This window comes from Stenella coeruleoalba (genome assembly GCF_951394435.1).
Source record: "Stenella coeruleoalba genome assembly, chromosome: 17".
NCBI lineage: Eukaryota > Metazoa > Chordata > Mammalia > Artiodactyla > Delphinidae > Stenella > Stenella coeruleoalba.
In genome coordinates this window covers 37,799,591-37,827,408 of record NC_137163.1, presented here as the reverse complement: position 1 = coordinate 37,827,408, position 27,818 = coordinate 37,799,591, and the positions used below count along the sequence as shown (strand labels likewise).

Genomic DNA, 27,818 nt, shown 5'->3' with positions numbered 1-27,818 from the left:
TGTTGAGATTCACCTATGTTGCTGCATGTATTTATGTCTGAGTGGTATTCCATTGTATGGGTCACTCTGACTCTCAGAATAAGCAGTTTTCATTCCCAACCCAGTTGCCTCCAGGAAAGAGGTTTCAGAAATGACGTTTTATATTTCTCTTAACTTTGCCATGTCCAAGGAATTAGGATTCTGAGTTTACTTAGGCCAGGCCTGATAGTAACTCTTTTAGACACAGCTTGCTTTGTCTTTCAAAGCATTCCTTCCTTTAAATTTTACCTAAACTTCATTCTGCTGCAAGTTAATAAACCTAACTTTGTGGGGCTACTGGTATGTTCCTGGTGAGCTTCATCAGGTGGGCTTTATCAAGTGACATGAATGTTCATGACCACATCAAATGCAAAACAGTAAACAGTGTATGACTCCATTTTTGTTCTTAAAATAAAAACTTAAAAAGATGACTACAAAGTTATATATGAAAAATGATTATACCTGTATTACCAAAATAAACATTTTATTTTTAAGATCAAAGGAGAGTCACGGAAAAAGAAAGATGACAGGATTTTACATAATCAATACTTGCTAGGCTGCCAAAAGAACAGGCAAACCCAGCTACTATTATTGTATAATAGCTTAATTCATAAATCCACAGGTGCTAACCTAGAATGGGCAGTGGAACTTCTTAGGAAAGTCATCATCCTTCATGTCTGTGGAACCAAAACATAAATGTAGAATGATAAATCTACTTTCATAAACATAAGTGGAATTTGGAACCTTTTAGAGATGAAGTAGTTCCAATGACATCTTCTAAGTTTTGGCCTTGTAATTTACACAACCTTTAATTATAAGTCTGTATAAAGCTTCGCAAGAGTAGCAGTTTATTTTTATAATTTACCAATTAAATAATTACCAATTATTTACTTTCTATTCTTTGAGAAAGCCTGTTTTTAGTTCACTTAAGACACTTGCTTACATGCTAATTATCATTTAATGATAAAACACCAGTTTCCTTACAGGGAAATGTAACTTGAAAACCCTACGGCAGCCCCGAATACCATCTTTGTAACTGAGATCTGAAAATTCATTTCTTACTAACGCTACCCAGATATGGTCAACACAGCAAAAAAAAAACCCCAGAATTCTGCAAACTCCTTTTGTGATCTTGCCCAAAAGCTTAAAATAAAACGCAACAAGGAATCTACCTCTACATGTAAAACACAATCCAGTATGCCTCTTATTTCTTATTAAAGCTACAAACGAGTAGGAAAAGAATACTGCCCACGGGCTTTCCAACTTTTGAATTCTGGCGACTAATACCAGCGAGAGCAAGAGCGAAGGAGAGAAACCACGTAAAAGCGCCCTACCCAGGCAGGCAAATGGTAGACACGCAAGGTGGGTAAGTTGGCCGTGAAGAGACAAACCCAATTTGTGAACTAAACCTACGCGCTCAAAGAAGAGTGACCGGTTTCAGACTCGGCTGAGCCCACCTGGAAGCATCTAGTTTCCGGTGACCCAGGGAGAAAAAGCCGCTTCCACCCCGACACCACTACCAGAAACAGAATGGAGAAAAGAGAGCTACTAGGGCAATTTTGACCCAGACCCCGTGACCCGGTTCCTCACTCTTCGCCCTCTTCCACACCCCACAACCCCCAGGCTTCGCCGAGAGCCCCTCCCCTGGACTCATTCAAAGCGCCACGTCTCCTAGCTCCGGGCCACCAGCCATCCCGCAAAGACTTCCTCCGGTTAACCCCTCCCAGCCACCCGCCCAGAGTCACCGATCCCCAAGGCTCGGCGCCGCCACCAGGCCCGAAAGGGTCACCGCCAACTGCAGCCGCGGCGCGCTAGCTCTAACGGCTCCGGCCCCGCCCGGCCTCGCCCGCGCCCACGTGACACCCCACGCCCCGCCCATCGGCGTCCACGTGACCCGCTGCCCTGCTCCTAGTCTACGCTCGCTGCGTGGATCGCGGCCGGAGGCGCCATTGTTCCGCCGAGGGAGGACAGCGGGGCCTGGCCCTGGCGCGGAGACGCCGCTTAGCGGCCGCCGCTGGAGACACTCCCTCCCGCCGCCCCCCTCCTCCTGGCGGCGGCGGAGTGAGGCTGACGGGGGGCACTGGGAGCCCCCTGTCCTCCTGGCGGCGGCAGCGGCCGATCCCCGGCTCCGGCGCGAGGGGCGGCCGCAATGCGCTCGGCCTGAGGCGGTCCGGCCTGGCCTTACCTTGCTTCCCTTGACTGTTCCACGGCGTCTCTGCGGCCCGGCGTCATTCTGCGAGTGCCCCTGACGGGAGGGAAGATGGCTACACGGAGCTGGCTGGACGAGCTGGCCCAGCAGGCCGAGGAGGGCTCAGCCCGGCTGCAGGAAATGCTCTCGGTCGGCCTAGGCTTTCTGCGCACCGAGTTGGGCCTCGACCTGGGGCTGGAGCCGAAACGGTACCCGGGCTGGGTGATCCTGGTGGGCATGGGCGCGCTCGGGCTCCTGCTGCTCTTCCTGCTCGGCTACGGCTGGGCCGCGGCTTGCGCCGGCGCCCGCAAGAAGCGGAGGAGCCCGCCTCGCAAGCGGGAGGAGGCGGCGGCCGCGCCGGGCCCGGCCGCTGACGACCTAGGCGTGCTGAAGAATCTCAGGAGCGAGGAGCAGAAGAAGAAGAACCGGAAGAAATTGCCGGAGAAGCCCAAAGTGAGTAGGGGAGGAGTGGCGGGAGAGTAGGGGCGAGGGGCCAGCGTGGAGCTCCTCGAGCTTGCGGGAGGCCAAACGCGAGCCGCGCCAGCCGGGAATGGAAAAGGAAAAGAGTGAGGTTAGTCGAGAGCCGGGACGCAGTCTCCCCAGGCGGAGGAGGTGATCGGTGGACACGTTTCTTGGAGAACGGTGGAAACTCAGGAAGCATGGGACCGGTGGGGAAGATGAGTGTAGAGGAAGGAAGTTAGACAGTGTGGGGTATGTTTAAATAGAAGCGCCCGGCGGTCAGGTCATTTTCGGGAACCTTGACCGCCGGAACGACATGCCAACGTCCCCGAGGCCTGCTGGGTCGGCTGCATGTGTGTGCGGAGGCTGATGGGACCTGACGGTGGGGAAGTTGTGGCAAGACTGCGCCGGGGAGGCAGAGCCTGGCTCAGGTCACACTGAGATGGGGAGATACGGCGGCCTGCAGACTCCGGGGCTGACTCCAGGCTTAAAGGTACCCAGGTCTGGACGCGCTTCCATTTTAGTTGGGACTGTTGAAGGGAGACGGTGGCCCCCTCTCATTCCGGTGCCTGTGGCAAGTGGAGGCCGGACCTGGAGCAAGGCAAGAGGGGGGTCTGTTTTCTCGGGTACTCGGGGCTCCGGGGCCCCCCGAGAGAGCACTCAGGCTAGTTCGGCGGAGCGGTGTGGGCGTTTTGAAATAGAGTAACGGGATGACAGAGCAGAAAGGCGCAGGCTGCGCGAGGCGTTCCGGCACCGATTTACCGGGCCACGTGTGGAAATGCAGAGAGCATCACAGCTGTTTTAGCATGCCTTCGCGTTTCATTTCTGCGGCCTTTATGGCCATTTCCCCGCGGTTCTCCCATTGGAACGTTCATGGTTTTATTCATTTAAAAAAGAAAGTACCGTGCAGTTGAACAGGGTATGGAGGGTGTGCAAAATGAGAAGCAGCTCCTAACCTATTTTTATAGCCACTGGATTTAGCTCTTCCCTTTTTCAGTACGATAAAGTACAATACTGTGTGACCTGCGCTCTGATTTTTGCTGGATACTGAGAAGTATACAGCGAGAGTTAAAGTCAGGCATGGAAACTAATACAGGAGACAGATTCAAAAATAATTCTAAAATTTTGTAGACTGACAGGTGCTGTAGAGGTGTGAGCAGTATAAATGAGGGTTGGAGAGTGGGAGACTATTTGCATTGGAGGCATTTAGGCAAGTTATTGGAGGAAGTGAGATGTGAGTTGAAGCTAAAGTAATGAGAGTATGGTTGGTAACAGTACAAAGGATAAGGTTGTAGTAGAGATGTGACAGGTCACAGTTACTGCATTATTAGGTCTAGATTAGACTTGCTGATTAAGAGGATGCAAGATACATGCAAGACCTGGAAAAGGATACAACTTTGTCAGTGTGAATACCACCTTAGGTTAGGAAAAGAGAAAATACAAGTGACTTGGAACATAGGTAATTATATTTAAACTTGTAGAGAGTATCAAGGATTACCAGAAAGTAATGTTATGGTGGAAATAAAGAACCTGGCTCCAAGACAGGAAAGAAGGTGATCTTGAAAAAAACACATACATAAATAAGCCTAGGACCAGTGTGGATGAAGCAGGGTGTGAAAATTTCAAAGCCCTGTTTGGGACGTCTGGAATTTCAGATAGACTTGGGTCAAGAGACAGGTGCTCCAAGAGCCCACATGAAGTGCATCACAACACTTGGATGACCCATCTGAAGAAGGAACACAGACAGGCTCCTTTGGAACTTGAGCTGTGAAATATGCTTATCAAACTTAGTACTTATTCCTTCTCCTTTTCATTTGAGTTAAGGAAAGGGGAATGAATAAATAAATCCAGTATTATCTTTGGGGAGTGGAGAATGGGAAGACTAACGGAGTGGTTGAATGTTAATCACGTGAGAAAACGTATTTGCCTACCTAATGGTAAAGTTGTGTTGGAGAAGTTCATCAGCACAAAACTGGCTTTCAAATGTTTTTGCAACCTACAGTGAAAACATTTTACATTGCAATACCCCCCACACATATATCAAACTATTCTATTTGTTTTTTTTAATGATATTTGTGACCCACTAAATTGGTTTCATATTTGATTATGAAGCGTGACCCAAAGTTAGAAAAACACTGCTTTATAGGGTTAAGAAATATAAGCTTCCATTTATTTAGTTAGTACTCATATGGTTTGCACTGTGCTAAATATTTACTTGGGGAAAAGCAGGATACTGCTTGCAAATTGAAGGCAGTAAAAAGGAAAACAATATTCATATGTCTCAGTGAAGGAAATACAAAAGTAAAAGCTTAGTTTTTCCCCAGGGAGCTGCTTATTCCAGTTGTGGAAAAAGATATCAGAAAACCCTAGTGTGGGCCCAGGTGGCCAGGAAAAACCTTATCACAGAATTTGACTTTGAAAGTGGGGAGGAGCAGGATAGTGGGAGAGACTGAAGAAACAGCAATGGCTCAGGGGAGGAAGACTTAACTCTGTCAGCCTGGCAGGAATTAGGACCTCTAAATTTGAGTAAGGCATTTAACCATGCTCCGATTAGCTTATCTTGTTTATAAATTGAAGATCTTAGTTGAGTTAAAACACTGCAGGATTCCTCAGCGTGTTAACCCTAACTACTTGCAATAGACTTACTTTGGGGGTTTTTTTGGTCGTGCCACACGGCCTGTGGGATCCTAGTTCCCTGACCAGGGATCCAACCAGCGTCCCCTGCATTCGAAGCATGGAGGCTTAACCACTGGAGCACTAGGGAAGTCCCTGCAATAGAGTTACTTCGAATGCTTGTTAAATGGTGTAGATTCCTGAGTCCTACTACATATCTTGTAAATTCAGAATCTGTGGAACTGGGTTCAGGGAATCTGCATTTTTAACAAGCTCCCTTGCCTATGAGTTTGAAAATCATTCCCTGCAATAGGGCCGTAAGATCCATAGTATAAGAGAGATTTCTAAATGGAGTCATGTTTAATCTTATGATCCATCTTTTATTACTACATCATTCTGATAAACATTTTAAGATATACTTAATTCTGATTCAAGTGGAATCAGTGATGTCAACTACTGCAGTTTTTTAAAAGGACATTCCATATTTGTTTAAATATTTTATTTTCGTCCTTTCAGTCCATCCTTTTTAGTTTTCTCTTAAATCATTCCAAATTTTACAACTCGAATTTTCAAAATTTGTTTCTAGTTGCCTTCTTTTATTTGTAGAATAGATGTTGTTTAGCTTTTTAAAATCTATTCATAAGCATTTTTTTTTAATTCTTATATCAGTTTGCTTTTTATCCCCTAATTTCTTGCCATAAGTTTTGGGGGGCATGAATTGCAGTTTGTTCCCCTGTTAAAAGTGAAGGGAGTGATGAAGGGGGCAGCACTTTTCACTGGGCTTAGCTCTTGGCATTTTTGGAAATCATTGTTTTCATACATGTATTTTTCATGACACCTAGTTCATTGTGAGTGTTAAATAGGCACTCAGTAAATATTTTTTGCTTGACTTAATCTGTGCAGTGATATGGATGGATGTAAGATCTCAGATAACTGATCTTTAACAATTGTTGCTTTGAATTTCAACTGGAAGCAGGTAACCAAGATCATCGTCAAAGAAAACTCATTTTAGTGGACAAGTTTTTTTCATATTAGTTTAGGAATTTTCATAAAGATTTGCCATAGTGCGATTGTTAATATCTATAAGCTCGGTAAATAAAAGAGTAGTGTTTTGTCTTGTTTGCTACTGTATAACCTTGCACGGTGCTGGCAGTCAATAAGTAATTATTGAATGCATAATATAGTAAGATGTCCCACCAAAGTATTTATGCAACATACTCCTATTTTTCATGCCTAGTAAATTCCATGTGAGCCACCTTTTTATTTTTACAGTGGAAAATGGCTGTGTTTGCCTCATCTGGCTACAATTTTGTAAGGTCCATCTTTCTACAGCCAATAAATCATTCTAATAGTATGCTGTGTCTTTTGTAGTCATTACTTCTTTTCCAGTTTCACTGCCACTGCCCTGCTTTTGGACTTTATTACCTTTTGCTTAGGCTGTCCTAAGCATCCTAACTGGTTTTCCTGTTTCCAGTCCCTTTGTTGCCAATCCTTTCTACGCACTCATGCCAGCTAAATCTTTTAAAGCCCAGTTCTGATCATGTGACTTTCAAGTTCACATCTTTTCAGTAGTTCCTCAGCACCTGCTGAATAAGATCCAGTGACATGGCACTCAAGCCTTTTCATGATCTAACCCCATCTTAGATTTATCTCATACCATTACCCCTAAGACATTACCATTAGCTAGACGTCAGTGTCTCTTTATTCATATTATCTTTTTCTATTCATATTATTTTTTTCTAAAAGGCCTGTTTTTTCTGTATCTCTACCAATTTCTACCTATCCTTCAAGGCCCAGCTACATTGCTGCCTTTACTATAAAGCCTTCTCTAGCTCTCCAGCTAGAGTTAGTCTCTCTTTTTTTATGTTTATTTTATATTTTTTATGAGCTGAAACAAGAAGGCAGAGCATTGCCTGGGAATGTGCTTGTAGGATGACTCAGATCTTTTCACAGCTATGTGCATGCCCAAGAATGACAAGTATTGATTTTGGGGTTAGAAATAAATTTTAGTGAGTAAGCAAATTTCCAATATGGAATCTTCAGATAGTGGTGATCAACTGTTTATTTGCCTGTGTCTGTAACTGGACTATTCCTCTCATCTCCAAAACCTCATGTCTAGATGTACACTGAATTTCTTCAATTAGAAACCTGATGTTTGTCTCAAAAACTTTAACATCGCCAGAACAGGGCTTATAATTCCCTGCCCTCTCCCAGTCTTCCCCATTTCTATAAATGGTAAATGACTCTGCCATTCCTTCAGTCATACAAGCCAAAAATCTAAGAATCGTTCTTGGTTCTTCTCTTTTCCTTACCTCCTCATCTTCACCTCATATCCTAATCCTTCAGCAAGTACCATCAGTTTTATCTCCAAAACATATATTTAGTCCAGCTATTATCACCTTAACTCACTTGTACAGCAGTAGCTCCTGTTGGCTGCCCCCAGTGCTTCCTCGACACCCTAGTAAGGAGTCTTTTTAGAAACAAGTCACAGGGGCTTCCCTGGTGGCGCAGTGGTTGAGAGTCCGCCTGCCGATGCAGGGGACACGGGTTCGTGCCCTGGTCCGGGAAGAGCCCACATGCCGTGGAGCGGCTGGGCCCGTGAGCCATGGCCTCTGAGCCTGCGCGTCCGGAGCCTGTGCTCCGCAACGGGAGAGGCCACAACAGTGAGAGGCCCGTGTACCGCTAAAAAAAAAAAAACCACAATCTTGTCTAAAACGAACATTTCAGTAGCTTTTGCATTTAAAATCTAAACTTCTTTCCTATATGGCCCAACACCTGCTCTTTTTCCTAAGCAGTTTTGAGTTGGTTTCCTCTCATTTGCTACCTTCACCTATAGTAATCTTTTTCAGTTCTTCAAACTCTCACAACCCAGTACCTTTACATGAGCTGTTATTAACACTTCTGGAACCATCTTGACCCCACTGTTCTAATCAGCCTTTAGATCTCACTTTTAAAACTCACCTTCCCAGAAAATGCTTTCCTGATCACCCTATTTGAAATAGGCATCCCCTTTTATTTTCTGTCTTAACCTCTTATATGTGTTTCCTTTATTGTAGTTTGTAAATTGTCTAGTAACTTATTCATTTACTTTTGCTCAGGGTCTTTTCTCTCCACTAGATTATAAGCCTTGATATGGGATAGCAAGCAGTGACTGGCATATAACAGCCTTTGATAATTATTTGTTAAACTAAATGCTGAATGAAGTATCTAAAATGACATCTCACTGTTTAGTTGAATAATCTAAACTGTTACGGGGCTAAATAAATTTGTCTTTTAAGATATTCTCAATAGAATTATGTCTTTTATTCATAGGTGGTAGTTTTGCCATGTCATCCCAGGTATTACTAAAGTTACGTGTCATCTACAGGGTTTTCTTTTTCCCTTTAAGTCACTAGTCCCCTTAGTTTTAACTCTTAGAAGAATACTCATTTGATTTAAAAATCTTGAGTGATAGGTAAAACAAACATTCCTGATTTTACCAAAAGGAATCTTGAGTTTCAGAGAGATTAAGTGACTTATTCAAGGTCATAGAGCAAAGGCATTTCAAAGGCAAAACAATATCCTGATTTCTAGTCTAAGAACTCACTGTTATTTCCATTATACCTCTCTGATTTTTTTTTAACCTCCCATTTTGATAGCATGTTCCAGGATATTATATTGCATTCAGAGAACAAATCTAATTTTCTCAGTGAATTACTTTATTGCTTTTAAATTTTACTTTTAGAATCAGAAGTTTCTGCTGAAAATTATAATGACCTTTACAGAATCTCCAGAATTTTGCCTCTATTTGTTTGGTTACATGACAGGACTTTTTCATCCTGTCATTTTCTTCTGCCAGAGGCCTTGCAGAAAAGACCTTCAATAGTTCTGACAGAAAAGACCTTAAATAGTCATGCTCATCTTAAATACCAAGAGCAGCAATAAACCCTCCGAACACTTGTTTTTGTTGCACTTTGGCTTTATTGAGGAATGTACTACTTCTCAAGGTTGTGAGAGCCTTGAAAACATTTTTAAATGATTGTTACTATTATTACTATTCAAACAAAATCATAGGATCTCTGTGAGGAGTTGGTGTTATCTGACCAGTTTTATTTGGCCGCGCCGCACGGCTTGTGGGATCCTAGTTCCCCGACCAGGGATTGAACCCGGCCCTTGGCAGTGAAAGCACCGAGTCCTAACCACTGGATCACCTGGGAATTCCTCTCCAGTTTTTAAATTTACTCTGTTTTCTTTCCAGCTATGCTAGTGGTTTTCAAACTGTTCCACAGAATGCCAGTATTCCAGAACGCATCCATCAGGATCTGAGAAAGAATTACGTGGATATGTGTCTGCTGTATCACCTGTAATCCTTATCTCAGTACCCATCTGACATAAAGCCTTGAAAACCAAAGCTGTATTTACCGTTTCAGAAATCATCTTTAGAATAATTTGGCCATGTGATAGGTATTGAATGTCATCTCTCTAACCTATAAAAGTAGCCCTGAGCATCCCAGATGCAGTCAACAAAGAGATGTTTTGAAATCCCTGAAGAGGATTTAGTTTTGGCTAGCTGTTGAGAAGGCACAAGGATCTTTACCCTAAAGGAAATAACTCAGGATATATAGCAAGATTTTGCAAATTTGATTTATAGGCCATATTTGTAAGATTATCCTCTTAGTTTTTAGGAGTTTAAAATTGGGGGTGAATTTAAAAATAAGTTGGTAAATTACTGTGACTGAAGCTGTAGTTTATGTGTATGTTTAGTTTACGTAATTGATATGTGCACAACATTTGGCAGGAAAAAACACACAATTTGTGTTTTCACATAAATGACAAGAAATTATTCTATCTTGAATATGTATCAGCATTCTTCACAACTAAAACTAAGAAACTGACAAAGACTTAGTCTTGTCCGTTAAATGAGATAATGCATGTGCTTGGCACATGGCAAATACTTGGAAATTATTAGATCTATCAGCTAAAGATGATATCTCTTGAATTTCCATGATGTCTTGCCTTTATTTTTTTTTATCATGGACATAATATGTAGTCTTATGCTTCCTGTATGCTCAGTATAATTTCCAGCTAAGAAAATTAAGACTCCGGTGAAGTAGTAACTTGTCCAGGGTGATAGACATTTGGGATTCAACCGTGGTCTCAGCTTGCCTTCAAAACTCATACTCTTCTCCTTAAAGAGGCTGGGGAATGGGGCCGGGTGGAGGGCGGGGCGGGGGGAGGCAGAGTACATCTTTTGTCTGTTATTTTATGTGGACTTTTTTTTTTTTTTTTTTTTTTTGCCGTACGTGGGCCCCTCACTGTTGTGGCCTCTCCGGTTGCGGAGCACAGGCTCCGGACGCGCAGGCTCAGCGGCCATGACTCACGGGCCCAGCCGCTCCGCGGCATGTGGGATCCTCCCGGACTGGGGCACGAACCCGTGTCCCTTGCATCGGCAGGCGGACTGTCAACCACTGTGCCACCAGGGAAGCCCTGTCTGTTATTTTAGTGTGCGCTATTGTATACCTGTGTTCTTCCTTTGCTTTGGTCGAAGCTTCTCAAGGGCAGGAATCGTGCCTCACTTGTCTTTGTTTCAAGGTTTTAAGGGTTCTGCATATTACTCTACTGAGTTCACTTACTGGATATTGAGTGAATGAACATGAATGATTATTGTGTAATTTTTTTAGAAAACAGTGAAACTGTAAGCAGCTTTTTAAAAAAGAAAGATAGTATGACATGTCTCTAGAGCAAGCCTGGACTATTTTTAGCCTCTGAGAGGATACATTTACTCATCATTTGTATTCTGTTAACTTCCCAAAAGAATTTGTGTCTGGAGCATTGGGCCCATTGGATACATGTACAGTTTGTTAGCTGTCTTGACCACCAGGACTTAACGTTTATTTTGAGCTTGCTAGTATGAAAAATGACTTGAGTGCTGGAACATGGGATGAGGTTATGGGTCATCATAGCTTTGGAGAGGAAAGGATATTGAAGGAGAGAAACTGTTTCTTGAGCAAGTAAAGTATGCTTCCACATGTTTTCTCATTTACTGTCACTTTAACAAGTTACATAAGACAAGTTACATATTTTCTTCATATTTACAGATGATGAAGTTGAGGGTTAAGTCAAGGAAAATGCTTAAAGTCACAGTGATTAAATATGGAAGTTGGGCCTTAATCCCAGGTTGTCCATTCCAAAGCCCGTAGTCTTTTCATATTTCACTTTTTTTTTTGGTAGTTAGTAGACTGCCCTTCTAGTTTCTAAACTTAAGAAGTGGACTTCCCTGGTGGTGCGGTGGTTAAGAATCCACCTGCCAGTGCAGGGAACATGGGTTCGGGAAGATCCCACATTTCGCAGAGCAACTAAGCTCATGTGCCACAACTACTGAGCCTGCGCTCTAGAGCTCACAGGCCACAACTGTTGAGCCCACGAGCCACAACTGCTGAGCCCGCAAGCCACAACTGCTGAAGCCCAGGCGCCTAGAGCCCATGCTCCGCAACAAGAGAAGCCACTGCAGTGAGAAGCCCACACACTGCAACAAAGAGTAGCCCCCACTTGCTGCAACTAGAGAAAGCCCACACGCAGCAATGAAGACCCAATACAGCCAAAACTAAATAAAATAATTTTTTTTTTTTTTTTGCGGTACGCGGGCCCCTCACCGCTGTGGCCTCTACCATTGCGGAGCACAGGCTCCGGACGCGCAGGCTCAGTGGCCATGGCTCACGGGCCCAGCCGCTCCGCGGCATGTGGGATCCTCCCGGACCGGGACACGAACCCGTGTCCCCTGCATCAGCAGGTGGACTCTCAACCACTGCGCCACCAGGGAAGCCCCTAAAATAATTTTTTTTAAAAAATTAAAAAATAAATAAATAAACTTAAGAAGTTTCCAAGTAATTTGAAGTCATGGTTTTTCCATTTCGTAGCTAAAAATAAAATTTATATAACTAAGTGGAAATAGGATTCTAAATGCTTTCATTTTAGAAGTGTCAAATGTTAAACCTTGTATATGCTTACCTTAGCTATAGATTCTTCTGCAATTTAGAATCAGTTTAACAGATATATAAAGGCCACTCAAATGGAGTAGAAGTCTATTATTAAGCATATCTTCTTATTCTGAACCTTAAAACTCTCAGAGGGCAGATTCCTTTCATATGTCCTTGACCCTGAGGTCCCTATGTGATGCCTTGTACTTAATTACTTAATAAATGTTTATGAAATTAGTAAATTGGAGATTGACTAATGTGAAGAATTTTATTGAGTAGTTATCAAATAAGACCCTGTTCCCCTGCTGTGTGGCCCCCTCCTCCATTTTATTTTCCTGATTGTCAGCTAGGTGTCTTCATTCTGCCTTATCACCCTCCCAACACACACACACGTTCTTTTGTGAATGTATTTTTTAAAAGGATCTGGGATGGGAGTTGAGGGAATGTTTAATAACAAGGCTGACATGGCATTATCTACAAGTTTATCCATGTAAAGAATGATTATATCATTTTTCTGTTACTGGTTGATTTTCACCAAATTTGAAGGACATTTTGGGGTGGTCTAATTTAAGATATAGATTGCATGCTGTATATAAAATTAACTTTGGTTGGCCCTGGAGGGGAACACCTCAGAATTTTCCAGAGAATTTTAAACCGGGGTACAGCAAGAGGCCCATGTAATTCTAACCTGTAGAAACAGCACCATATATATTATAAAGTCTCTATGATCAGAGAAGATACTTTCATGTAAAACCCAGCATGGAAGTCATATTGGATTTGAAGTGTTAGTTTGCGATTAGTTCTTTTCACGTGAGCAGATCTACATAATATGCTTCCATTTAGGGATTTGCTAATTTAAATGTGGTTAATGCTTTACCAGGACAAGGCTTCCTTGACCAGCTAGTAGAGATCAGATTAGTGCTGTTGATAGGTAAGGAGAGGCACAACCATCAAAGTGTATCCTCTTTTCCTGCTACCTAAGAATGCTGTTGACTTTTCCCTTGGGATAGGGGGCTTATTATTTCATGGTGTCAGGCATTTGTGGGGAGCTGTTGGTGACTTACGGAACCCCAATAGTTATGAGACCTATATAAAGCCCAAAAGTTAGTGGAAAATTGGGAAATCTGCATAGGCCAGAGCTGCAGTTCTAGCCGCTACATAAGTTGTTGCAAAGAAGGAAGTAAAATTGGCACAGGTTGGAATGTGGGACCACCTTTGGCTTGCTGATCATTGCAGAGCCTATGAAATGGAGACTGAGTGTTCCTCTGCTGGTCACTGATTGAGGACTTCAGACTTTGTATTTGTCCAGAAGGAAAGATTTTTTCATCTTTCATTTGGGAGGCTCTATCAGCATTGTTTGCAGTTGTCTCAAAGGAATTGCATTGAACTTTTTAGCGGTTTTTAAGATAGTTTTTAACCACTTAATTTCACCTTTTTACAGTTACTATATAAATTAAAATGACTCAATTTAGTCATTTACATGAGTAAAATGGAGGTATCATATAAGTGACTATGATAGTTTGCTGAAGGGATTAGTTAAATGAAGTTTCATAGATGTGAGGCTTGTGAGCTGCCACGTGAAGAGAGGGAAACTGTGGACTTAGAGCTGTAAGATTGGTCAGTTGGAGTAAAGCTTACATGGAAAGGTGAGGATGACCCCAGAAAATCAGAAAAAGTAACTTTGACTAGTCTGAAATAAGAAATGGCATACGAGAACTGACAAGTAAGATGGTGATACGGGAAAGTAGAATTAAATAAAGTTTTATGTTCCTGGTGTGGATATGGCTCTAAGCCCAAATTCCTTTCTGGGGTTTCTGACCTTTCTCAATGCATTGTCTCCTCCACCCCTCCCTGCCCCCCCATATACATAAACACAGAGAAATGAGAAGAGACAGCATTGTGGCAAAACAGCCCAGAGCAAAGAAAACCAAACCGAGAGTGAGGACACTTGGTTTCAACATTAGCTGTCTGACTTTACCAAGTTGCTTAAGACTCAGCATATTAAATTTGAGTTAATTAGGAATTTAATCAGCTAAAAGACAGCTTTTGTTTGGATTTTTCTGCCATAAATCTTTGGGAAGCCTGCAGATTGGGTTTTGGAATATTAATGGTTTCGCTTTCCAACTGCATATCCCTGATAATTTTGCACAAATGCAGGTAATGTCACATTAGAAAAACTTTGAACATTCATACTGTTTTTGTTACTATAACTCCGCTGTAATAAGTAATCTGGTGGAAATCTGTTCTGCAAGAAGTAGAAATAAAGCAATTTAAACTAGTATATTGATTTACTAACTTACTGTGTTGAATATGAGAAGAATGGGCAAGTGAAAAGTAGTAGTAAGATCCAGAAAGAAGAGGTTAGAAATACAGATACCTGGGAGATACCTGGGCCCTTTTCTTCAAAGTTCTGAATCTAAGTATATTTCTGGTGATGGGGCTCAGAAATGCTTCATTTAAAAAAAAAAAAAACCCAAACTGGTGATTCTGATTAAAAGCCAGAATTGGTGTTCAGAGACTTAATTCTACTCATGAACACCTCTAAGTGCTGTCATTTTATTTTGGGGTTGTTAGGAAAACTGAGGTAGCCTTTTTATGTGGCAGTGGGTTAGTAAAGCTTCTTAATCCTAGAATAGTAGAGCTATTAGATTGTAAGATTACAGGGGACATTAGCAATTATCTAATACAGAGACCAACAAACTGTGGTCCATGGACCAAATCTGGCCCTCCACCTGTGTTTGTAAAGTTTTTTGTAACACAGAGGTACTCATTCCTTTATATATCATCTATGGCTGCTTTTGTGCTACAGTAGCAGAGTTTTGTAGTTGCAACAGAGACTCCATAGCTCACAAAGCCTAAAATATTTTCTGTCTGGCCCTTTACCAAAAAAAGTTTGTGGACTTTTGAATAGATCAGACCTATCACTTTTATAGATGTAGAAAAAACCTCAAAGATAACGAGTGAAATACTCTGAGATTACACAGCCAATTGGTGGTCAGAGTGCAAAGACAATTTAGTTCTTTTTCCTGCTTCCATTCCACTATTTTTTGTTGGAGGTACTGATGCCTGGGTGAAATCAGAAAATAAATTTGTGGTACAGTTTTGCTTATAAGTTCATTCTTTATTATATTACAAGATGTAGTTCCTAGGGACAATAGTCTTAGATAACACAGCTGTACAAAAATCTTTTTAATTTGGGTCGGGGGTAGAATTTGATTGTTGTATATTCTGTGTCCTGAGTACAAATCTTTGATTTGCTCTGCCAAGCAGTTTGATAACAGAATCCATTATTGTTGCTGTGCAGCCAAACGGACGGACCATCGAAGTGGCTGAGGAAGAGGTCGTCCGAACTCCTCGGAGTGCAGCAGCTAAGCAGCCATTAGAGACACACAAGAAAAATGAAAAGGTCAGTTGGGAGCATGTGAAATTATATGCAAGGCTCTTAATAAAGAGAGTGACATATAAAATGTTACATGTACACCCCCATTTAAGGAAAGCTAAAAATCTGAATTTATCATAGCGATGGATGGGTGGTGGAGGTTTAAGTAAGTTGGTTTTGTTTGTTTGTTTGTTAAGGAGGGATGTATCACCAAGTATTTTAAACATTGCTGTGACATTATTAAGTTTTCATTTTGCCAGGAACAATTTATTCATGACTTGAACATCTTTTATATGAGTAAGGTTCCAGATATGTAACATACCTCTTATTGGAAAACAAAATTGTGATACCTTTGTTAATAGTGCACTTTTGGCATGGAAAGCTTGGCAAAATTGTTCTATGGTATTAAGTGTTAATGTAGATTTCTATTGTGACAGCGACATAATCATCTACTTACTAGATACAATTTGAATTTGTTTAACAAAGGAAAATATTCTGTACTCAGGTCATTATTAAAAGGTTTGGATGTACACTCTTAAGTTTTCAAGTAAGACAATCTATTATACCTCGTTAATGGTACATTCCTGGGGTTTTATTCATTTTCCAGTTGCCAGTGTTAGAACCATCCCGTTTTTATTTGACTTAATTTAGTTTGTAAGTAGGCAAAATGTACAAGACTCTGTTAACAGTGGTACCTCCTGCTGTGGGCGAGAGACTTTTTATTTAATTCTTTTTGGTACATTAAAAGTTGCAACCTCCCCCCCCCCTTTTTTTTTAACCCTTGCATGCATAGCTCCTTTTCAGGGAAAACGAACAAAAAACCACAGGTAGGTAAGTGGTTTCTAGGAAACAAGGTGCCACAACTCCAGCCCTGTAGAGTAGTGGTGTGAAGTGGTTGGTACAGTTTCTTAATGCTCATAATTTCAAAATACCACTGAAGAACTGGTGAGATCAATTCTGCCCTGTAACCCGGTGAAATTGGTCTAGGGCCAAGACAGCTGCAGGTAGGATGGCTTAAAATGAAGGATGGTTGTGGGAAAGAATTAAATATATGTCTGACTTTGCCTTTGGCAGAAAAATAAATAGTAAATTACTTTTATTAACAAATAAGCATACAATTTAGGGATTGTGAATTTACACTGTGAATAGTTTATATGCTTAATGTAGATGTATACTTCTCCCATCTAGTGTTTCCTTGTTCCTGGGCTTTCTCTCTACTAGTGAGCATTTTATACTTAACTCCTGCTTCCACTCCCTGAATTATCCTGAAAAATCTGTAGTTGGAATAATTAATCAACTACCATTCATCTCTGATTGATTAATTATATATAGATTGTATGTATCAGGATGTAAAACCATAGTTTAAAGTTTTAAATCATTCTGAAATCTCTTATGCTAGGAAGTAATTATAATGGTTGACATTTGTTAAGTATCTAAAACATGGCAGGCACTGTGCAAGGTGAGGTCTGTGTATATATCGTACATATTTACTTCGTACATAATTATTTAATTATAAGTGAATATATTTACTTATAGTAGGGACAACTTATTGAGCACTTACTGGGTGTACTTTTAAGACTTTATAGAATATTTATACATGTTACTTTAATTATCCTTGCAAGAATGCTGAGGAGTTGGTATCATATCTTACAAATAAGAAACGTGAGGCTTAAGTTACCTAAGCTTTTAAAAGTACAGTCAGTTCTAACCTAGACTAACCTGACTCCAAACCTGACTCCAAAGTCTGTGCTTTTTTACTGCTCTGTATTATTTCTGGTCCTTTCAAAAACTCTTCCAGGCAAATAGCATTAGTCCTGTTTACAGATAAGGGCTCTGAAGCATAGAGGGATTGTGTGATTTCTCTTAGTTCATACGTAGTTTCTGAACTGGGATTTGAACCCAGCTCATTCTGATGCCAAAGCCCATGCGCTGTTTAATCACTTGACAGAACCACCTCCTTTCAGTTGCGTTGCTTTTTTAGTGCAAGGCTTCTACCTTTGGTTTGTCGCCTATTTGATTTGACTTTTTGCATAATAATAAATGCTACCACTCACGCTTAATGTTTCTTTTCGCAATCCTACATCTTGAATTTATGCTTTTTAACTTGGTTCAGTCCAGGTGACTCTCATTTCAGTTAACTTTTTATGCTATTGTGCTGTATGCTTTTGTGTGTTTTAAATATGTGGTGGTTTTTTTTAAGACTTCTTACTGTCTTTTTTCGTAAATAAACATCTTACGTCTACTTATGCACCTAAATATATATTATCATGTATTTGTTTTCCTCTCAGAGCCACATTAGGCACTTTAAGAAATACGGTTTGCCCGTAAAGCAGTTGCACTCTATGCAGTGATTTTTTTTTTTTTTTTTTTTTGGCGGTACGCAGGCCTCCCACTGTTGTGGCCTCTCCCGTTGCGGAGCACAGGCTCCGGACGCGCAGGCTCAGCAGCCATGGCTCATGGGCCCAGCCGCTCCATGGCATGTGGGATCCTCCCGGACCGGGGCATGAACTCGTGTCCCCTGCATCGGCAGGCGGACTCTCAACCACTGTGCCACCAGGAAAGCCCATATGCAATGATATTGAATACCTTGTCCTGTCACTTGAGTAAGCCTTATAGATAAAACTGTCTAAAAACCGTATATGACAAGAGCTATAGATATTGGGTCTGTAAAGCAAGTTAAGCTACCAGGTCCATTTGGATATGAAGGTTAATGCTTCATTGACGCTAGTGTCTAGTAGAGTATACATTGGATCATTAGCCAGGCTGAATGCATTGTGCTATTTGATGATGAAGAGAATAAGGAGAAATGTAAGATGTACTTACCCTCAGAGAGATTACAGTCTAGTTAATGAAAGGCAAGCATAAGATAAGATACCAGGTAACATGCGGCCTTGACTGCCAGGTATTCAGAGAAGTAAGATTATCCTATTTGGGTAGCCAGAAAAGATTGACTTAATTGGACTCTTGAGGATGGGGATGGTATTTCAGTGAGTAGTAGAAGTGGGGAGGCCAATTTTGGCAGGGGAGAGAAACAAATGAATACAGTCAGTCATTGTTCAGCTGAAATAAAACAACATATTCAGACTCAAGGGAAAGCCCTAGACAGGTTTGACTGGTCAGGATGGGGTGGAGTATGATAAAAACTTAGATATGCTCAGCTGGCAGCAACATTTGTGATTAACAAATCAGCATTGCATCTGTGATTGTAAAGGTCTGAATTAAGATAGAAGTGTAAAGATGGTTAGTAAGAAAAATAGCAAAAGCAAAAACGTATAAAATTTGGTCACCATCAGGTTGTTTTAGACAAAGTCAGTGGTGTCCTACTGAAATATTCATTATAAATATTAACAAGTTCTTACATTTTCGTGATGCTACACAGAGTACAAAATGTTCTCACATCTCTTAATCCTAATGCACAGGGAGGAGGGTAGTATCATTTTTTTTATACAGCTCATTGAAAAGAGTTTAATGAATTGCCCAGGATCACATAGCTAGTAAGTAATGCTCTCTCAATTTCTTTGAGGTAGCAGTTCCCAAAGTATGGTCCGTGGACCCCTGTGAAGGTGTTCCAGGGACCTTTTTGTTGGGTCCCAGAAGACAAAACTGTTTTCAGAATAATTAAGACATTGTTTGTCTTTTCCACTGTGTTAATATTTGCATTAATGGTGCAAAAGCAGTAGTGAGTAAAACTACTGACGCCTTAGTACAAATAAAGGCAGTGACACCAAGCTACTTGTAGTTGAATTCTTTACTGCAATCCACTTACTTGGGAAGAAAAAAGGAAAAAAAAATAAAAAAGCTAATTCCACTTAAGAGTATCCTTGATGAATCTGAAAAAATGATCATTATTCATTTTATTAAATCTTGACTTCTGAATACATGCCGTTTAATTATTCTGTATGATGAAATAGGAACTATGCATAAAGTATGCTCTATACTGAAAAACAGTGGTTGCCTTGAGGAAAAACACCTGTGCAGTTGAGTTGCAAGCTGGACTAGCCACTTATTTCTTGTTACTCCATTTTTACTTGAGAGAACAACTGATAGACCATGGTTATTTAGAGTTGGGTATTTGTAGACATTTTCTCAAAAATAATCAAGACAGTTCAAGGAAAACAACTGATAGTACTGTTGCAAATGATAAAATGATTTGTTGCCAAGTGAAAATTAGAAATTTGGAAAATTTGTGTCTACCACCATGAGCTTGACAACATCCCAGAACTTAATGAATTTCTGATGAGATCAGCAGTGATGTTAACAAATGTGTTGGGTTTTTTTTAATATTGTATATAATGGATCGGGGTTTTTTGTTTCTTTGTTTGTTTTTATCTGTTTGGTTGCACCAGGTCTTAGTTGCAGCAGGCGGGCTCCTTAGTTGCAGCTCAAGGGCTCCTTAGTGGCAGCTCGCCGGCTCCTTAGTTGTGGCATGAGAAATCTTAGTTGGGGCATGCATGTGGGATCTAGTTCCCTGACCAGGGGTCGAACCCAGGCCCCCTGCATTGGGAGCGCACAGTCTTAACCACTGGGAGACCACCAGGGAAGTCCCCAGAATGTTTTTTGTTTTGGGGTTTTTTTTAATAAATTTTATTTATTTAGGTATATATGTATGTATTGGCCACGTTGGATCTTCCTTGCTGCGCGCGGGCTTTCTCTAGTTGTGGCGAGCAGGGGCTACTCTTCGTTGTGGTGCGCAGGCTTCTCATTGAGGTGGCTTCTTTTGTTGCGGAGCACACGCTCTAGGCGCGCAGGCTTCAGTAGTTGTGACGCGGCAGGCTCAGTAGTTGTGGCTCATGGGCTCTAGAGCGCAGGCTCAGTAGTTGTGGTGCACGGGCTTAGTTGCTCCCCGGCATGTGGGATCTTCCCGGACCAGGGCTCGAACCCGTGTCTCCTGCATTGGCAGGCAGATTCTTAACCACTGTGCCATCAGGGAAGCCCCCCAGAATGTTTTTTAACCTTTTGGAAGATGTATGTAACTCAGTGAATCAGTATTTTCCAAATGCTCAATGCTTACATGTTACAAAAGTAGACAAGTATAAAAGATTCATTTAAGGTGCAAGGTAGACCAATGGATTTTAATGTAGCAAAGTATAGAAAGCTCATTGATGTAGTTTCAGATTCCACATTTGCAACAATTTTTAAGAAACTACCACTTGACAAGTTTTAATGTAATATTTTTTCCTTCCTCTACCTAAAATCCTTCATGATTTCCCGTTGTTATTACTCGACAATCTTGAACATAATCCAATGGCACTGTGGCTCAAGTCTCTTTTCTTACTGCTTACCTTCTCTAAGCTCCAGACACTTTGGTTTTCTTTCTTTTCCTTTTTTTTTGAAATTTAGTTTATTTATTTTATTATTTTTGGCTGTGTTGGGTCTTTTCCTGCAGGTTTTCTCTAGTTGTGGTGTGCGGGCTTCTCATTGCGGTGGCTTCTCTTGTTGCGGAGCACAGGCTCTAGGCATGCAGGCTTCAGTAGTTGTGGCACATGGGCTCAGTAGTTGTGGCACATGGGCTCAGTAGTTGTGGCTTGCAGGCTGAGTAGTTATGGTGAACAGGCTTAGTTGTTTCACGGCATGTGGGATCTTAGTTCCCCGACCAGGGATCGAACCTGCGTCCTCTGCACTGGAAGGCAGATTCTTAACCGCTGGACCGCCAGGGAAGTCCCCTCAATACCTTTTAAGAGTAGAAAAGAGTATCCTATGACCAAGAAGTTTGAGTGATTAGTGTTTAGAAGACCAAAGACAAAATTATTCTGAGGCAGCATAGATTTTATACAGGCATAAACTCTAGCAGTTAGCAAAATAGAGAAAAACCTGCATGCTCAGGGAGCTTACATACATTTGTTTTATGTTCCATAATACATCTTAGAAACTGTAGTTTCAAACCAGGGATTGGCAAGCCATGATCAGGTTCTCTGCCTATTGTTGAAAGTTTTATTGGAACACAGACACACTTATTCATTTGTTTATTGTCTGTGGCTGCTTTTGCAATACAACAGCAAAGTTCAGAGGCCTTATAGTTTACAAAGCCTAAAATATTTACTATCTGGTCCCTTTTTTTGCTGAACCCCTGTTTTAAACTCCTGATACAGTCTTTTGGTTTCATTAAAATGTTTCATTATCTGGAGTGCTTTAATATCATCTGATTCTCTAGGTCTTGGACTCTTGACCTTCCAGGCTCCCTTGTGCCGCAGTCTATAGCTTTGTGATTTCTTGGGTTTCACCCAAGGAATTAGTTTTCAAGAACTTCTTTAAGGCAAACCAAGTGGTTTTTTAAATAAAAGTGGGAATATCTTACCAGAGAAGCCTCATTTCTGCCCATAGACTTTTCTGTCTAAACACCTAATGAATAGTGGAACTGAGACCAGGACTAGGACTTCTGCCTTAACGCATCATTTTTCCATGATACCTGCTTGTATAGTGGCAAGAGGGGATCAAAAGTGAAATATGGTGAATTTGTATTTTATAATGCTATGATTGAAGTGAGAATGGAAGTGGAATCTCCAAGTGGAATTAGTTTAGGCTATTGGAAATGTGAGAACCAAATCTGGGAAAGAGTTCAGGGCTAGATAAAAGAAGTTCTTAAGAAAGGTTTCTTGTAAATTTTTTAAGATTATGAGTTGATAACCATGCTGTTTATGCAGTGTTCCATAACTTATGAGCTCACACCAAACATATTTAAATAATTTAATGGCTTGGATGATGAATCAAGTATACAAATGTAATAGCTCAAAGATTTTATTTGGGGGGACAGTGAGAGTTGGGAAGACAGGGCTATATGTAATGCAGTCTAATTTTAGGTTCTTTCATTGATTAACAAAATATTAATGGAATACCTTCTATATGCAGGATATACTATTCTAAGCACAAGGAATATAATGGTTGATAAAACAGGATAAAATGATTGATAAAAGAGTCACTATTCTTATGAAGTTTAGTGGGGAAAACAACTAAAAACAAGCAAGTATAGTCTCTAAAGTCAGGTGGTGTTAAACGCTGTGAAAGAAAATAACTAACCAGGGTGAGGAGAAAGAGGTAAAGTGCTCATTGTGGGCACTTCCTCGCACCTGCATCTCTACTCCTTACTTCCATTCAAAAAAAATGTATCAGAGTAGTAGTGAGTGGAGAGATGCTGAGTCTAGTTTAAATCATACCTCCTCCCCAAAATGGGGGAAATCAGTTGCAAGCCTGTCTACTTTTTAAAAGGTTTGTAATCCTTTCCTAATTAATCTCATCCTGATATTGTGTCACCAAGGTACTAAGATTAAGTAAACTGCTAGTTCAGACAGAGTAGAGAAATGGAATTCGTATGCCTCTTGGACCATTCATCCTTTGCCATTTAACCATGCCCAACTCATCTGTATGTTTGAGACAAGTGAGAAAAATAAATAGTGCCAAAATGTGGAGCAGTATAAAATTAGGGACTTGCCACATTTAGGCAGGAAGTGGATGAAATTGATCCTAAAGCAATGGTTTTCAGACTTTTTCAAGTGGCAATTGCTAAAACTTTTCAAAATAAATTTCACTGACAACTTTTAATTTTGTCAAGTACACTTTTATTTTTGTTTATTTTCTTGGCTGCACCTCCTGGCATGTGGGATCTTAGTTCCCTGACCAGAGATCGAACTCACACCCCCTGCAGTGGAAGCGCGGAGTCTTAACCACTGGACTGCCAGGGAAATCCCATCAAGTACATTTTTTTTTAATTTGTTTATTTTTTTTGCTGATGTTTTTAAAATTAATTTTTATTGGAGTATGGTTGCTTTACAATGTTGTGTTAGTTTCTGCTGTACAACAAAGTGAATCAGTTATACGTACATGTATATGTATATGTGTATGTGTACGTATACATGTATGCATCCATTCTTTTTTAGATTTTCTTCCCATTTAGGTCACCACAGATCACTGAGTAGGGTTCCCTGTGCTAAACAGTAGGTTCTCATTAGTTATCTATTTTATACAATAGTAGTGTGTATATGTGAATCCCAGTCTCCCAGTTTGTCCCACCCCCACCCCCCTTGGTAACTGTAAGTTTGTTCTCCACATCTGTGACTCTGCTTTACCAATAAGTTCATCTGTACCATTTTTCTAGATTCCACATATAAGTGATATTATACAAGTACATTTTTAAAACCACTGTCACCATTACAAAAAGAAAGGAATTTTGACACAATGGAAGAAGAACAAAAATCTCGGAAAAAAGATTTTGCTGTGAGTTAATGAAAAACCTTATACACCAGCCACTAGTCAGCAGACCAGAGCACTCTAGTATCCATTTCTAACCTTTAGAAAATACTCAGCATTCCTCTTTTTCATGCTCTGTTTACTTTATCACTCCTGACATTACCAGCAGAGACTTTAGATGATTACAGAGCTGTAAGTATTAGAGAGGTCAGTTCCCCCAAATTTTAAGGACTAGTACTTTCCAGATTAGAGCATTAATAAATTGAATAAGGATTACATTCAGAACCTGGCAATTTACCTTGTGTGTAAATGGCTAATTGCAAAATAAAGTATCATTTAACTAAAAATTTGTACAGTATTCCTCTTCTGATAGTTTTGTTGCAATGCAAATATTAGATTATACTCCCTAAGTTAATCTTTTCAGCATTAATTGGGCACTGTTCTGCCTTTCTTTATACTTTGCAGTTCTTTAAAATAGCAGTATCTGTTAAGAGAGCAGTTAGCCATTTGAATAGATCTGCTTTTGTTGTCAAGGTATACCTTTTGCCACTCTAATACATGATAACACTTATTTGGGTATTGTCTAATATTACGGAGTGTTCGTTTATGTTAAGATTAAAAGATGAGCTTGATTATGGAAGTTATTTTTGTGTGTTTTCTTTGATAACCAGTTCATTTTTTTTTATATTTAAGTTCTGTGAATTTGAGAGCAAATTACTCACAGTCTTAGAACTACTTTAGCATGTGCTTTAAAGACTGTACTCTCCAAATTGGAATACATAAGAAGATCCATTGGGATGAAGGAAGAAAATATTAGGCTTTCTGTTTATACTATTTTTTATCAAAATATTAAGCTTTACTCATGTTTTATATATAGTCATTGGCATTCTTATTTAGGATGTTAAAAGGTATTAATTAATTAATTGGGGAGAGGAAGATGACAGAGATAAAGCAAATGGGGTGGAACTTGAGCTGGGTTAAGAAAAAATAATGCACATCATTTTAGGCATTGGACATCAGTAGAGGGAGGGAGGGGGTACACGGTAAAGGGTACAAGGAAAGTCACCCTAAGCACCCAGGCTACCGTACTTTATTTTGAGAGAAAATTCATGGTCAGTAACGTTTGGGCAAAGACAAGAATATTTAGAGATGACAGTCGTGTTGGAACCAAATGATTGTATATGTGAATAAAAGAATATACAGTTGAGATTAATTTGTGGAAGACCTGTATCATATGAGGAAGTTATTAGACTTTATAGATGGTAGAAAATGGTAGGGAGTTTTTAAATGGGAATGTAAATTAATTGGACTGGTATAGATATGTTGGGAGATGAGCAATGGGAGGGAAGCCCTTGAAGATAAGAATTTCTCCTAATGTCTCATTTACATGTCTGTTTCTCCTATTAGATTAGTATAGTACACTTTCCATAAGTAGAAAGTTTTATTTAGTTCTGTATACTGAGTTCCTAAAACAATGTCTGACACATAGTAGGTATTTAATAAATCTTGATTGTATGAAGACCATTCAGGAGAGGCTAGTTTAGTAATCCACCCAGCTCCATAGTGAAGCCTGACAACAATGGGGGGAAGGACTATGGGTAACAGGAAGGCAGAACTTACGTTCTCAGTTTTCCTTCAACTGGTAGCTGTAATGGAGCTGATCAGAAGTAAGACATTCACCTCAGGATGGCTGGGTCAATTAGTAGTGTGTATACATATTTACTTTATAGCTTTTTTTTTTTTTTTTTTTTTTTTTTTTGCGGTACACAGGCCTCTCACTGTTGTGGACTCTCCCGTTGCGGAGCACAGGCTCCGGACGCGCAGGCTCAGCGGCCATGGCTCACGGGCCCAGCCGCTCCGCGGCATGTGGGATCTTCCCGGACTGGGGCACGAACCCACATCCCCTGCATCGGCAGGCAGACTCTCAACCACTAAACCACCAGGGAAGCCCACTTTAAAGCTTTTAATAGTATATTATGTTACGAAGTCTCATCTGAGTGAGAGGTTACTTTTAAAGTGAGGTTACTTTTAAAGGTAATAGTATAAAATCAAACAAGATGGAAGCCTAAATCAAGATAATTTCCCTTACTTTTCTGCAGATTTTAGTTTAATGACAAATCACAGTATATTTCAGTGTGAATGTAATTCCTGTCCTTTTTCCATAGCTTCCCTCTTTTAAAAAAAAAAAAGCTGATTTATGCATGTGGCTTTGTAGTCAGCAGTCTGCTTTCACATCTTATTTAATCCTTAAAAGAACCTTATGTGAAGTTAGTAGGAGTTTTTGTCCCATATGACAGTTGGGGAAAAGGATTTAGAGTGATTCAACCCTAAATCACATAGCTAATACATGATTGAATTTATATTTGGCATTATATGTAGAGAGTCAGAAAGGAAAGTATTTGTGAGGCAAGGCTCTGGAGTCAGAACTGGATTTTAGTCTTGGTTTCAACACTTAACCCTATGTCTTAGGCAAGTTATATAATCTCTTTATGGCCTCAGGTTTCCTTATCTGTAAGGCGGGGGGTACTTACTTTAGTTTCTGTAGGTGTGACTGTCCAATATAGTAGCTGTTTGCCACGTGTGGCTATTTAGCATTCTTTTTCGTACTGTCTTATTAATAGTTTTAATATTGATTACATTTTGAAATGATAGTATTTTGGATGCGTTGGGTGAAATATAAAAATTAATGTTACATATTTTAACTTTTTAATATCTGCTAGAAAAATTTTAATTACATACGTGGCTTGGGTTATATTTCTGTTGGACAGTACTACTCTAGACCAGGGGTTGGCAAACTCTGACCCCCAAATTCAGCCAGATTCCTATTTTTAGAAATGCAGTTTTACTGGAACACAGTCACACCCATTTAATTATATATGGTATATGACTACTTTAATGTTACAGCAGCAGAATTATTTGGTTGCTACATATAGAACCATACGGCCTGCAAAGCCTAAAATATTTACTGTTTTATCCTTTAGAGAAAAAGTTTGCTGGGAATTCCCTGGCGGTTCAGTAGTTAGGACTCTGCGCTTTCCCTGCCAAGGATGTGGGTTCAATCCCTGGTTGGGGAACTGAGATTCTCACAAGCCACATGGCCAAAAAAAAGAAAGAAAAAGAAAAAGGTTGCTGACCCTTGCTCTAGATTGTAACTGATAGATGCTCAGTGTGTTACATCTTTACTTAAGAGTGGATATGAGATACAGAAAGTAGATTAGTGGTGGGTGCCAGTGGGGAAAAGGTAGTAGGGAGTGACTGCTAATGGGTCCCAGGTTTCTTTTTAGGGATGATGAAAATGTTCTGGAATTAGATACCAGTGATAGTTGTGCAACTTCGAAGATACTGAAAACCGCTGAACTACACTGAAAAAGATATCTCAATTTTTTTTAAGTGGCTATGAGCCTGGTTTGGTAGAAGTAATAAACCAGTACCTTAAACATGATACATGTTAATGATAATGAGAACATGCAAAGAAACAGATGCATATCAACTATGGGGAACGTAAGAAAACATTTTAATAGTTTTTATGTATTCCCATGCCACTTGAGAATATTTGCAAGTAGTTTCTTGATAAGAAGCAATTAGCTATCATTTATTGCTTACTCAAACTGTCAGTTACTGCTTACCCTATTTCTTTTTAGTTGTAAACTTAACTTTAAGATAGTGCACAATAATACATACATAGCCAATCTCGGTAAATAGTTAAATGAGTGAATACGAAGTATAAATAAAATCTATATTTTTAAATATTAGTTCTCTTTTGGAAACACTTATCTAAATATAGAAATCATGGCTTCATGAAGTTTTTAGTAACCTTTTGAGAGGAGAAAATATTAGCAAAGGGAATTGGAAAGCCATTCCAAAAATGTCCATATCTTGTGTATGTGTAGGTGTTTTTTCTTTAATGAATTACTACACATCTACCATATACAAATCTTAGGTATTTTCACACTGCTTGGAAACTGACAAAATATTACCTATTTTGTACAGTTGACTCATTAATTTGTTATACGAAGAGTATGCC

At 40.2% G+C, this 27,818-nt stretch overlaps 1 protein-coding gene across 2 annotated transcripts in view; it reads left to right on the top strand.

Annotated features, from left to right (window-relative positions):
• Positions 1 to 1,908: 1,908 nt before the first annotated feature.
• MTDH (metadherin) overlaps positions 1,909 to 27,818 on the top strand; it is a 56,568-nt gene continuing 30,658 nt past the window's right edge. The window contains exons 1-2 of one of the 2 annotated variants that reach the window (XM_079902196.1): positions 1,909 to 2,659; positions 15,539 to 15,640. In XM_079902196.1, the coding sequence (XP_079758322.1) occupies positions 2,279 to 2,659; positions 15,539 to 15,640 (483 nt within the window). In that variant the 5' untranslated portion in view covers positions 1,909 to 2,278. The remainder of the gene's footprint in view (positions 2,660 to 15,538; positions 15,641 to 27,818) is intronic. The other variant, XM_079902195.1, reaches the window with a different exon arrangement.